The sequence below is a fragment of the Hippopotamus amphibius genome, chromosome 16, assembly GCF_030028045.1.
Source record: "Hippopotamus amphibius kiboko isolate mHipAmp2 chromosome 16, mHipAmp2.hap2, whole genome shotgun sequence".
Lineage (NCBI taxonomy): Eukaryota > Metazoa > Chordata > Mammalia > Artiodactyla > Hippopotamidae > Hippopotamus > Hippopotamus amphibius.
Genome location: NC_080201.1, coordinates 9,190,894 through 9,204,928, shown reverse-complemented (window position 1 = coordinate 9,204,928; position 14,035 = coordinate 9,190,894). Strand labels below are relative to the sequence as shown.

At 40.8% G+C, this 14,035-nt stretch overlaps 1 protein-coding gene across 1 annotated transcript in view; it reads left to right on the top strand.

Moving 5' to 3' along the window:
• The window catches only part of WWOX (WW domain containing oxidoreductase), a 964,125-nt gene that overhangs the window by 642,645 nt on the left and 307,445 nt on the right, over positions 1 to 14,035 (top strand). Inside the window, exon 9 of the mRNA XM_057713311.1 lies at positions 1,151 to 1,206. Coding sequence (XP_057569294.1) covers positions 1,151 to 1,206 — 56 coding nt within the window. The remainder of the gene's footprint in view (positions 1 to 1,150; positions 1,207 to 14,035) is intronic.

Here is a 14,035-nt window from a genome sequence, read left to right as displayed (position 1 = left end):
CACCTCTGGACAGTGGGGCGGTGAGCTGAGCGGATATTCTTGGTGTAAATTTTAATGAGCCACTGCCTCATTTTCCCCATTTAAAGCAAATGGGTTTATGCCTAACTGTGCTGCCGGTTTTTCCCACAAAATAATTCATTTGGCAGGGTTGTCCTAGTCCAGTCTTAACCAATTCCAAGACAGCAGTCTATGTAGGGTGGGTGGAGAAAGCATGGCAGAATGGAAAAAACGTAGACCGTGGCATCAGGCAAAACTGGGTTTGAATTCAAACAGCCCTAAGCAGCTGTGACCTTGGGGAAGTTTGTTTGTTTTCAATTTTTTCTTTCGAAATACATTTCAGCTTACAGAAAAGTCACAAAAATAGCTCAGAGAGTTCCCATGCACCCTTCATCCAGGTCCCCCTAATACTAACATGATACGTTTTTCCACACTTAGAAATCTCACACTGGTACAATGCTACTAACTTAGCTGACACTTAATTTGCGTTTCACTGGTGTTTCCGCTCAGGTTCTTTTCCTGTTCCAGGATTCAGTCCAGTTCCACTCTGCATTTGTTGTCATGTCTCACCCACCTCCTCTGATCTGTGATAGTTTCTCGGTCTTCATTATTTTTTAAATGACCTTGACACGTTTGAAGAGTCTGGTGCATTATTTTGTAGAACGTCCTCTGTTTGGTTTTGTTTGATGTTTTCTCCTGATTAGATTGAAGTTATGTATTTTTGGCAAGAATACACACGGACGCAGTTTTGCCCTGCTCAGCCCATCATAATCAGATAGTACATGGCTTAAATGTACCATCGAAATGTCTTCTTACTAGTGATGTTAACCTTGATCTCTTGGCTAAAGGGATGTCTGATGGATTTATGCACTGAAAGTTACTGTTTCCCCTTTGTAATTAGTACATATCTTGAGGGAGGTATTTTGAGTCTATTTCTCTTCAAATTTTCATCCACTGATTTTAGCATCTATCTATGGATCTTGCCTGAAACAATTAATATTATGGTGTTCTAATGATTATTTTCTACTTCCCGCCTGTCTTCCACATTTTTTTTTTTTTTTAATTGAAGTATAGTGGACTTACACTGTTGTGTTAGTTCAGGTGTATAGCAGAGTGATTCACTTATACATAGATATATATCTTTCTTTTCCAGATTCTTCCCCTGATAAGTTATTACAAAATATTGAGCAGAGTTCCCTGTGCTATACGGTAGGTCCTTGTTGGTTATCTATTTTATATATAGCAGTGTGTATATGTCAGTCCCAAACTCCTAATTTGTCGCTACCCCCATTTCCCCTTTGGTAACTGTAAGTTTGTTTTCCTTCTACACTAATTAATCAGAATTCCTGTCTACGGAAGGCTGTCCCTTCTTCATTTATTGATTTAATTATTTATTCATTTATATCAGTATGGACACAAATATTTGTTTTGTTCTATAGGGCATAATATAATAATACTGTTATGTAATTTGTTGCTCAAACTATTCCAGCTTTGGCCAATGAACGCTCTTTCAGGCTGGCTTCTATACCCTTTCAACACGCCCTATCATTTTTTGAGCGCTTTCTTACCTTTTGACACTGTGGGATGCTACATGTCATCTTGTATTTCTTATCTTGTATTCTTAAAGTTAACTCCTTTTTCAAGGAGCCCTGGTTCCGCTTATCGGAGAGTGATATTTAGAAACCAAGCTCCGGTGCTAGGTGTGCTACTGAGGTATCATTGCATCTAGGACCTCTCAGTGGGCAGAGTCTGGAAGTATATGTAGATATACTAACTCATGCGTACATATATATCTTTATTTATCACTCTGTGTGGGTGTGTTACATATTTTAAGTGATTTATATGTGAACAAATTTTATCATCTTGATTTATATATTTATATTTATAGTATTAAAGTATGTAAATTTATAATATAAATACATGTTTTTAAATATGAGTTCATACCTGATTCCAATCCAATACAGTCGAACTTTTCTTGGGGATGTTATTTAACCACTCTAAGTCTCACTTTGTTCTTCTGTAACATGGAAATAATGACAACCACAATTTGGGGTTTGAGGACGGTGTAGTAGATGGTAAAGATAGTAGATTATTTTTTTTAAAAAAAGAAAGAAAAACAGTTTTTCCCTCCACTGCATCCACACCAATCCAATGTGATGGTGTTCAGTCCTCCCATTAAGGGGTGGTATCTATTTGTTCACCACTTAAATCAGGTTGACCGAGTGGCTTGCATGGACCGATGGGACCTTGGCAAAGATAACACCAGCAAAGGCATAAAAAGCATCGCGTGCCTGTTGGAACGTGAGAGGCCACGTGTAGGGAGCCTCGCTGCCCTAGTAGATAGGCTGCCGACCTCCAGGCGCAGGAGTGAGGCCATTCTAGAGTCATCCAGCTACTAACCAAGCCCGCAGACGACCCCAGACACAAGAGCGAGCCCAGCGGGGACCAGTCAAGACCGTCCACACCAGGGAAAGAACTCAGCCCATGCACAGAAGCACGGGCTTTTTATAAAAAGTGGTTGTTTTAACCCACTGAGTTCTGTGGTAGTTTGTTATATAGCAAATGCTAGTGAATGCAAAAGACTTGGAGATAACGTATGGAAAACGAGTAAGTGCTGCTTTTAGTTATTGATGCTGGTGTTATTTTTGAGAAAAGCTTCAGGGTCTCTTTGCCCCCAAATACCTTCCCAGACAGTCTAACTAAACAGACTGTATTTGCCAACTGTTGGAACCAGTCCTTTGGTCTGGATCAGCGCCTTCAGAAAGAACCGCTGTTGGAGCATAAGACTGTGTATTTATCAGCTCACACCAAGATAGAGACAGAGCTCAGTAGATACAGGACTTCAGGTGGCGTGAGCAGTGTAAACCCTGGGGAATGGGAAGTTCTTTATCTGGGGGCGCCTAAGGGTATGGGGCGTCTGTCCTGGAGGAGAGAGGGGAGAAGGGCAGAGCAGGAAAGCCGAAGAGTATCCAAGCAGGCCAGATTTAGCCCAATTAACAGCTTTGCCTAGGGCTGACCCCGAGGCAGGAAGCACAGCCTTGATCCGGTCTGCTCTCCTCCCACCTATAGAAGCAGTGATGAGATTGAACCCCCAGCTCTCAACCTCATCGGAGGAGACTCCCAAAATAGATGGGAGATTCTCCTCCTCCTCGAGATTCTCTCTTTCCTTAATGACCCAGTGCATCTATGTAGCACAGTTTCTAATCCTTGCAGACAAGTTAGTGCACTTCTCTTTCTGCTAACTGTGATTGTATTTCCCTTTCGTGGTGAAGGTGCTAACGCTGAAATAACTCACAAAGGCACAGTTGCCTCGAGCAGCTGTGGGACAGATGGGCGCCATGCTGTGCAGAGGGCTTGGTCACCCGGAGTAAGGTCCGCATCCTGGGCACAGCTGCCCGGAGTCTCCTTGGTGCCCCGTAGAAGACATCATCTGTGTAGTAACTCATCGTGAAGTATGCCGCTCTCCCAGCTCAGCCACCCATCTGCCCACATAGTCAGGGGTCCGTGCAAACCTCTTTTACCATGGGGAGCAATCTCCATGGCCACTGATTCACCCATTCTTAGGAACTGTGAAATCACACAAAGTTGTCAAAAACCACAGCCACATTTTGAGAAAGGCCTTTCTTGCAAACTGAATGACGAAACCCAATACGCTTTTGTTTTTCTCACCAGACTAGATTTTTAACCTCGATGCAGTGAGCAAAGGAGGAAGTTCGCTTTTTTCCTACCAAATGCAAGGGACCTCATAGAAAGTAGAGTGGGGACTTGACTTTTCTTCTACGGTTTTCACTACCAGTTTCTCTGTGTGTGTGTCTGTGTGTATAAAATACCAAACAGGAAATGACAAAAAAAAAAAAAAAAGAGGGAGGAGGAGGAGAAAAAAATAATAATACTTAGCTAATGTGTCATCATTTAGACAACAACTAGTGTCAATATTTGGTTTGTCCCATTTAAATTTACCCCCCATGACTAGGTTTATTATTATTTTTTCATACCATTATTTATACTGTATTATATTTGATGCTGTATCCTGAGTTTTTCACTTAACGTTATAGCACAAGTACATTCACCTATTATAACATAGTCTTTATTAATGCCAAACATGAGCTAGATAAGAAGCTATTAGGTGAAAGTTCTTATACCTTATCCACTCTTCCGTTATTGGGAATGTACATTATTTATAGTTCTTTACTATTAAAACAGTATTGAAATGAAACTCTGGTATATAAAGCTGTTTATTTCTCTCTCCTCCATTACTTACAATTCCTTAAGTCACACCCTTAGCTCTTATTAATCAAAGTCTATCACCATCCGTATTCACTAGTACCAAAGCCATATGTCATGATAAGCCACTCCCAGGATCTCTCTGTTCCCCTTATATCATTGTCTATGAACCTAAAGTGTATGGACTCAGAGCTCAGTTTGCAAAAGAACCCAGTCTTATTGGGACAAACAGATATTAATATCTCAGTTCTTTGGGCCTCACTGTCTTCGAACGCAGATCGATTGTTAGTGTCTTTTTGCGGTACCATGTTAGCAGGACTCGGAAACCATATTGGCTCAACCCAGAAGATTTCTGTGATCAATTATTAATATCAGCCATGAATGAGGAATCAGAGGATGGCAGTCAAATATACGCCATGGCTCTCTTTAGTATCCTGGTTTTGTCTGTGTATAGTGTTTTCTTTATAGTTCCTAGAGGCAACATATATATATTTTTAATGTATGAAATGTCACATCTTTTGAAAGAAGAGGACAGATATGGACGATGAAAGCCAGGTGGCTGACTTTCTAGAAGCTTGCCAGGTGGTATTTACCTGGGTAAATTTATTAACAGTGTGAATCTCACCCCCAAGCTTGCTAACTCAAAAATTAGATTTTGTCAACCCACCAAGAGCAGATCTTTCTGACAGGTGCAGACTCACAATAATCACACTCATAGAGACTGATATATAAAGAGAATGCCAAAACAGTAATTTTCAAAGAGGACTGTAATTATGGCAAAGTTTGAAATGTTTTTGCTAATTTGACCAGAAAGAACACTGTTTCCTTATCAGTAGAATTACAGGGACTGAGCCAAATGAAATTGTTAGTTACTTGATGGGCAAGTAATTGAAGCAGAGGTCAGCTGGCCACATGACTCAAAAGCTTGGTCGCCTGATACTTTCATAATAAGGATACACTGCACACTTGTACCTGTGTATTGCCTGTCTCCTGCCCTAGGATTTGGGGTACCTTGTCTGTTGTGTTCATTAATTTGTCCACTGCTCTGGGACAGTGCCAGGCACACAGAGGTGCTTAGTACATACTTGTTGAACCACTGAGTGTCAGAATACCAGGTGATCCCAAATACAAAGTGATTCTTCATTTTCCTGATGAGGTTACCTGCCCCGCCCCACCCCCGTTGTTAGCCCAATTTATACATTGTAGAGGATGTAAATGAAATGTCCCAAAGTTTTCACGTCAGATTTAATTTATTAATGCATTTGCACACATGATGTATTAATTTTTCAGTATGGGAGTTTTTTTCCATCCTTGCATCTTACACAGTAGTATCACCGACATTCTTTGCAGTCATCTTCAGCGTTATCACTACAGCCTCTGTTGGAGCCATCTAAGTGAGGTCTGCACCCCACTCCTCCCCCAGCGGTTGGAAACCCAGCACTTTTCACGTCCCATGGACTGAGATCCAGGGTGACTTGGACTGAGTGCCCTTTTGTTTCTCAAGGTGACTTTGCATTCTCCCATTTGACCCACTTTGAATTCATTTCATTGCTCAAATATCAGAGTGCAACCTTATATACTTCCCAGCCCCGGGGCCATCTAGAGCAAGGGAGGAGAGATCCTGTGATGGCCAGCCTCTCAGGTGGCCTCCAAAGACCCTGGGCTCCTGGGTTTCCATGAACGTTGTGTAGCCCCCTCCTACTCCGGATGTGACAGGCAGGGGGAAGTGCTAGAGCATGGGTCTTGAGGCTCAGGGACTAAAGACACTGAGACTTCCGCCCTGCTTTCTCTGGAGGAAGTCAGACGCCATGTTGTAAGGATGCTCAAGCAGTCCTGTGGCGAGGCCCATGTGATGAAGGACTCAGGCCTCCAGCCAGCAGCCAGACCCGACTTGCCAGCCATGGTGAAGGTGCTTTCCTCCAGTCCCAGTTAAGCGTTCAGATAACTGCAGCAGAAACCAAACCTGAGCCAAACCATCCAGCTGAACTGCCCCTAAATGCTTGACCCACCAAAACTGTATGAGATATTAAATTTGTATGGTCATTTAGAAGATGCTAAATTTGGGGGTGATATGTTACTCATCAGTATTAATACAGAGCCTGTTTGCACTGCCTACAGGATAAATAATCCAAGAGCTTAGCAATTAGAAGGACCTAAATGTTTTTAGCGGTTTCATTCTAATTACTTTTGGAAATTAGACATTTTTGGATGGAAACTTTTACAAGTTAATAAATCCATTTTCCCCCTGCATCTGTCACTTTTCTCAAAAGGTTGTTGGTGGCAGGCTTCTTTCTCCTGATGATTAAAAGGCATCTTGGAGATGAGTCAGATGGTGCAATTTATATGTCAGCTCTACCAAGTATTGACTGGCCTAAGCATACATGTTTTAGCTCAGTTTTCTCATCTGTAAAATGAGACTAATTCATCCAGTTAGTGTGGGGACTTAAGATCTGTAAGATGTTTAACTCAGTGTTCCACGTAGCTGTGCCAAATTCACAGTAAACAGTAGGTGCTATTTTCCTTGTTATTTTCATTATTCTCATTATTATTTAGCTAATGGCAAGTAAAATCCAGAAATCCAGTTTTAGTAAACTTTCTATAACCCACTTCGCTAAAACCCCTCACTGGTCTCCATCCCTCATGAATCCTTCCAGCCGTGAGGCAGAGTCTTTGTGTGTTCTTCTCATCAAGGATTTTATTTAAAAACCTGCAATACCTCACCCTTCCCCGGGTGGACAGGAGAGGAGGAAATGGACTTCTAAAGTAATTTAACATGCACTCTGAAAGCATGGTGTGGATGGACGTGGCCGGCTTCCTGTTTCGAAGCCCTGCTTGTAAGCATATATGTATATCCCAGCGAGGTTTTCACTGAACCAGGAGAGGCCATGAGCAGCCCTCGGTGTAATAATTCAATAGAACCCCCCTCAGCAATAAGTCTTCAGGTAAAGTGGACACTGACTCGCTCTCTGTCATGCGACGATCCAGACACCGGTGTAAATTCAAGTGCTTTCAATATTGTGGATGCAAACATATGCCTCTTTATTTCTGAGGGAGTTTCCAGAATATTTAAAAATGAGAAACAAAATGGGCTGTTGTACTGTCTCCTAACGATAACTGCTATCATCACTTTGCCCTAAAACCTTCTAGATTTTTCTCAGCATATGCACGATTGTTTTTACATAGTAGTGACTCTGTTGGAGACTTAGCTCATTTTGTATCCTGATACTTTTTTTTTTCAATTAAAAAGTATCATGGTGAACAATGTTCTTCTTTCTACTCTACTTTTCAAATTGCTTATGATGAGCTTGTATTATAACATCAGACAGTTAATTTTATTGTAGGGAAAATGAAAAGATGTTAGCATGCAGGTAACTTTATTGTTGGCATGCACAGGATCAAAAAGCGTCCCTTTGTTCAGCAAAATAAAACCCTTAAGTCTTCCAGCACTTCATGTTTGAAATGATCCCGAAACAGGTTCTACTTTGGCAATGAATTCAGGAGATCAAGAAGACTCTCATTTAGATAACATCAGCAGCTTTCTAAAATATTTATTTACTTAATAAATAAGTACTTCCTGTCTGTGCATCTCTAAAGCTGTAACACTTCACAGAAAAGCAGTAAAAATGGCTGCACTGGGTTAAGATTAAAACCTAATGAAATTGTGTCAGCTAATATTTGAACAGCTTTGTTTTTTTAACGAAACTTTAAATACGGGTTATAGATTTTATTTTCTTAGTGAACTAACGCCTTCTCAAATCTGGACTCCATTACTTCCTTGAAAGAATCAGCGATGTGTCTTAAATAAGTCAGAACTATGATTGACGATCTACCTAGAACAATTAGGCAATTGGGGGTGATAGTACCCCCCACCCCCCAATTATTGCCTTTGTTCTTACAAGTGTGTTTAAATCCATTTCTGTTCATTTACAATTTGAAAGGTGGGTGAGGAGCAGAGTTTGAAAAATAGAGTACTGTCTTCATTAATACAGGTTTGACCTACAAAGTCTTCACGTACTTAATGATTAAAAACCAAAGTACTAAATAATAAATTATAAGAATTTATAGGAGTCATCATCTTGAAATTAGCTTACTGAATGTTCTTATCATAATAAATCTGAGTGGGTGTCTAATTTAGTGTTAGCTGACTAAAATTATATGTTGCGGGCCGGGGAAAAAAAAAAACACTTTTGTTTGAAGACCGATGCAGTGAGTGTAATCACAGGTGATCTGAAAGACACCTGTCTCTTACTATATCCATTTCGCAGAAACTTTGGTGAAACTGGTTGAATGACGATCGATTCCAATTTGTAAATCTGGCAGACAATAACATTTCCCCCAGCACTCCCATGATGTTTGTGTTAACACTTCCTGTGCAGAGTTGTAGCCTGTCAGATTCTGGAGTAACGAAACAGGAATGTCAAGTCCATTTTTGAGGTCGGAGGGGTGTGTTTCTGTGGGTCCGCGGAAGGTGGACGAAAGACAGGCACCACTGCTCTCCCTGCTATGACTCCTTCCCTCACGCTGTGTATCAGAAAGGATATTTCTGTCCACTCGACAGTTGTTTACTGGGCTTTGGCTCTGGATGAGTCAGATCCTGTATTAAGCTCAAGTGGTATAGGAAGAATTAGGACTCACTCCTTACCCTCTAGGAGCTCAGAGTCTTTTACGGAAGACTGATGACTCAGGAACAAGTAAATTAAAATGAGCTTTGTATGGAAAAATCGGTGCATGCAAGGTACCCAAGAGGGAAGTGACTAGCGTTATCTCTAGTGGGGCACGGTGAGTAATAATGAGGGAAAGTCTCTTCCGGAAGAGGGAAGACAAATGCGGGCTTATTAAGGGGAGAGAGTATCCAGGGAAGATGCTGTAGAGGGATTGCCATGTGAAAGGATGCAGGGATGAAACAGGCAGTCGATCTGGGCCACTAGAAGTACTGTTGTTGGGACACAAAGGGCCAGGACAGAGAGATCAGAAATAATATTAAGGATTTAGACAGCGACCGTATGGTGAAGGGCCTTGCCACAGACCGGAACTCCACTTACAGGAGGTGGAGAAACACTGAAGGCTTTACGTGATTGCTGTGACTTTATATTAAAGTAAAAATCGAATAACTCTCTTCCAGGTACCATGAGAAGCTGGCATATAAGTGACCTTTTTTTCAAGTTTACTATCTTACGAGATTGAATAGGAGGAAAAAATATATACATACACACACATACTCGTGTACATATACACACATGCTTAAATAATTTACCCCAAATATGCAGAGTTTTTGCAAATCAGAAAGAAAAACGTGAACCGCCCACTAGAAAAATGGGCAAAGTCAATGAACGAGAAATTCGTTGAAGAAAGTTGACAAACACAAAAAAAGCCTCAGCCTTGTTGTTAATTCATGGAAATGGAAGTTAAACAGTGAGAAACCACCCTGCACCATGGCAATGACAGAAGTTAAGAAGACAGATAACCTCCCTGTTGCTGAGTGTGTAGAGTATAAAAGAGTATGAAAAAGAAAAGTTGTCCCACATCTGGTCTGGAATAGAACCTTTTTGCATAATGTAATTCCCAGCTTCATTCCTGATAAATTGCTTAAGCAATTTTCTGATAAACTTTAATGGGATTAAGACTTGTTCTGAAAAATCAGTTGCCCATCTAGCCAGCTGACTGTCACTCAAGAATCTAGGCCCCTTCAACCAAATGTTCTTTTCTTTTGTTATCTAGCCTAACATTGAGCATCTTATCACTCCCTTTCCCTAGAAAATGTCTCCACCAAGAGTGAATCTTTGAATTGATCTGCTGGAGGTCTTTTCCCTCCTAGCGAAACTACAATAAAACTTTGACTCACACTCATAACCAGGCTCTCTAAAAAGTTTTCCTTAACAGGGAGGAAGAACATACACTATTAAAAGGAACATAAAATGGTTTGGGGTCTTTTTGGAGAGCATGTTGGCAGTTTCAACACAAATTAAATATACCTGTAGGGTAAGCACTTCCATTTGGAACCAGAAAATACAGAAGTATTTGAATAAATGTGCACAGCCTCCCAATGAGAAGAATCAGTGATATGTTTTAGTGCTTTACACACATACACACACACACACACTATTTATTTATTTATTTATTTATTTATTTATTTATTTATTTATTTAATCTGTGAATTCTGAATCCCTGTCAATAAAGTCTGAGTTATAGTTTTTACAAAGTTTTAAGTTCTGCATAGCAAAAAAAGAAAGTTATTAAAAGAGATAGCTCTAAATATACATATTACGGGATATAAATACATATACATACGTGATAGCTGCCCGTAGTATCATGTTGAGCGAGGAAAAGCAAATTGTAGGACAATACATATATTTTTACACTTTTTTTCAAGAAAGCTCTACATGTGCCTGAATGTTTTGTGTGTTTACATGTGCCTGTCATGTGCTGTGGGATTATAATGACAGACATTCAAGGTTAACAGAGGTACCTCCTTGACAGAAAGCATGGGAAATGAAAGGGTCCGTGGAAGAGGGAACTGTATTTTCTTTCTTTTTGTAATTCTGTCAGGCTTGAGGTCCCCCCCCCCCCATCAACATGTTCAGTTTTTGAGGTTGGGGCGGGGTGGGGGGACGGACAAAAGATGTAAACGGCACACATGTAACTGATGAAGTGGACCCAGGAAGACAGCACCCGGTAACATTCTCGTGCCAGTGGGACACGGAGGCCGGGCCAGCCTGGCACAGAGGCGGGGTGAGCTGGCCTGGAATCAGTTCAACTGACTTCAGCTGTTTGTGTCCCCGAGCGGAGAGCCAGGGCGGAGGTTCGGGGAGAGGGAAGCAGAAAAGGCAGGAATGAATTTGATATGTTCACGCCCTGCTGGTTTCCACCCCTGCCCTGTCCCCCACCTCGCACAATCTCTAATTCATGAGAAGAGGGATGCCGTCCAGAAAAGAGCCGGCCTCCCTTTGGGGATCTCACTGGGAAGAAGTGGGTCTTGTGGTGGAAGGGAAAGCTTTCTTTTTTAAGTATTAAAAATTAATTAAAAATGGAATGTGTAAAAGCTCATGTTTTTATCATTAGCACCCATTCCAGCGGCCCAGTTGCTATTGGTAAATTTTTTAAGTTCTTTCTGTCGCCGTGGATTCCATTTTAGGGAAATTACCTTCGCGTTCAGCACTTTAGGTGCCGTTCCCCACAACCCATGGTCTTCTGTGATTTTGTTGAGTTGGAAGAAGGGAGAGTAATTTTGTATTAAATAGTCCACGGCCTCCTGCGTAGAGGACCTAACAGCTGGCAAATAAAACTTGACGGTTATCGATAGTTGTTTTCAAAGGAAGGAAACCGGTAAGGGAACATTTTAATGTGATGTAACATTGAAAGTTTCCTTCTTTGCTTTTTAAAGACAGTATTTGCATCTCCCGTTTTGACTTATAAACAGGTGGTCTCCACGTAAACACACGTTTCTCTTGCTTGAATGAGAAATCATAATGAACTCAATAAACTTGGTGACATATTCCAGTGGCTGAGAAGATAAGTAGGTAACACTAATGGCTTAGATAAATAGGATCTTCAGAAGTCAACTTTACAGTTAGTTCTCCAAAAGAAATTGTAATGAATTCTCAGCCACATGGTAGCATGATTAACAAATATGTAAGCTTTTGGCTGGAATTGTGGGATGTGAAGTAGCTTTCATCCTCACCCCATCTTCATATCCTAAGATGTCAACTTCATTAGTGTAGAGATATTTGTCAAATTTTACTTATATCTTACTATTATTTCTACCTTACTATTTATTCTGTGTGTCAGTTCTACCACAGTAGATGCTCAATACATAGTTGTGAATGAATGGATGGATACAGTCTACTTTTATGAAAGTAATCGAAGAATTCCCACACTTTGTGTCCCGTGTACAAATCTGTTTCAGGCGCCTCTGGTCCACTGTTTTGATGCTTAACACAAGACTTAGTGTATCGTGGACAGTCAGTGACGGGCACAATGACTTCAGTTGATTTCTTTACACAAATTTGTTTGTCATTCAAAAAAAGAAGGAAAAAAAAAATGGAAACACCTATCACAGGCCAGATATCTTCCTAAGAGGTAAAGATACAGCAAAACAGAAAAACCCCACCCTCATAGAGCTTACAGTATCACAAGGAAGATAGGCAATAAGCAAAACATAAATATTTAATATAATTTCAGGTAGTGATACATGTTAGTACAAAATGCTCTCCCTGTCAGTGCTACCAAATGTGCATCCTTCAGTTCTCTGCCACACTGTCAAGTCTGGATGTTCATGAGAAAATAGGCAGTTATTGACCCATTATAGAATGTTGGGGAAAGCTTTCCCCCCGCCTTAGGTTTTATCTATCTATCTATCTATCTATCTATCTATCTATCTATCTATCTGTCTATCTATCTATGAAATTACTTAGATTGTGTTAAGAATTATGTTTGGCTCCTCTGTCATGTACTTATTTATTTATTCTTAATGTAAAAACATTTACAGGAGGTGACAGAGTATAATTAACCCCAACTTCAGTAACTATCACGTTGCCAATCTTGTTTTATCTCCCCCCCACCCACTTCCCCCGTGTTTATTTTGTAGAAGCTAATGGAAGACATTGTATCTTTTTATCCAGAGATAATTTATTATGAGTCACTATAAAGTAAGGGCTCTCCTAAAACAAAACAAAAATACTACCGTATCATTATCAAAACCAAAAAAACCCCACAAATTTTTAACATCTAGGTATCCAGTGAAAGAGCATATTTCCAGTTGTCCCCTAGATATCATAAATGGCACCTTTTGTAACAGTCATTTGTGTGGATCCCCAGGTTTTTTTCTTTAACTCATGTCTTTCTTTGATTTTTCAAGTTGATTAAATAATTGCTCTCTTAAAAAATCTAGAAATTATTGAAATAAGTAAAGAAGAAAAGAGACTGGCTCTCACACAGTTATGGAGGTCAAGAAGTCCAGACCTAGGAGGGCCAATGGTATAGTTCCAGTCTGAGTCTGAGTACAGGGGCAGGAGAAGGCCAGTGTCCCAGCTCAAAGGCAGTGAGGCAGAGAGAGTGAATTCCTTCTTCTTCCACCTTTTATTCAACAGATTGGATGAGGCCCACCCACACTGGGGAGGGCAATCTACTTTACTTAGTCTACCGATTCAGATGTTCACCTCAGCCAGAAACACCCTCACAGACACACGCAGAAACAATGTATGATAACCAACGACCTGGGCACACTGTGGCCCCATCAAGTTGACCCATAAAATTAACTATCACCGGCATGATGTCGCGTAAGACTTAGCCTGGAAATAATGGGTTGGTGCTCCACGTACATATCCCTCTTGGTAGGTTTCTTTGTCAGAGAGGCATCTCAAGAATCTCCAAGCCAAGAGTTCTCAGCTATGGACCTTGAAGAAGGGCCGCTGGGCATCCTAGAATTTTCTGAAATAATATGCGCCGTTCTATCCCACTTGCAGTTTTCTGGAATGAGAGTCCTTGTCTTTCATCAGATTCTCTGATGTCCCCATTGGCCTCTGCTGATTTCGTATCACCGCTTGAAGCCATCGTTAGTCCTAGTAACCTTTCAACTTTGTGGCTGCCTTTTGTGAGGAGGGCCTGAGTGAATCTCCCACCTGTGAGTTCTAGTCAGGGCAAGGCTAAGTCTGTTTCCTTTACTCAAGTTCCCTGGAGCCTAGCACAGTGCCTTGCACACAGCAGGTACTCAATCAATATCTGTTGAACCAACAAACCAACCAACAAATGAATAAATAAACACATGGTCACTGCATTAGTTTTCTACTGCTCTGTAAACAAGTGATCACAGATGCAG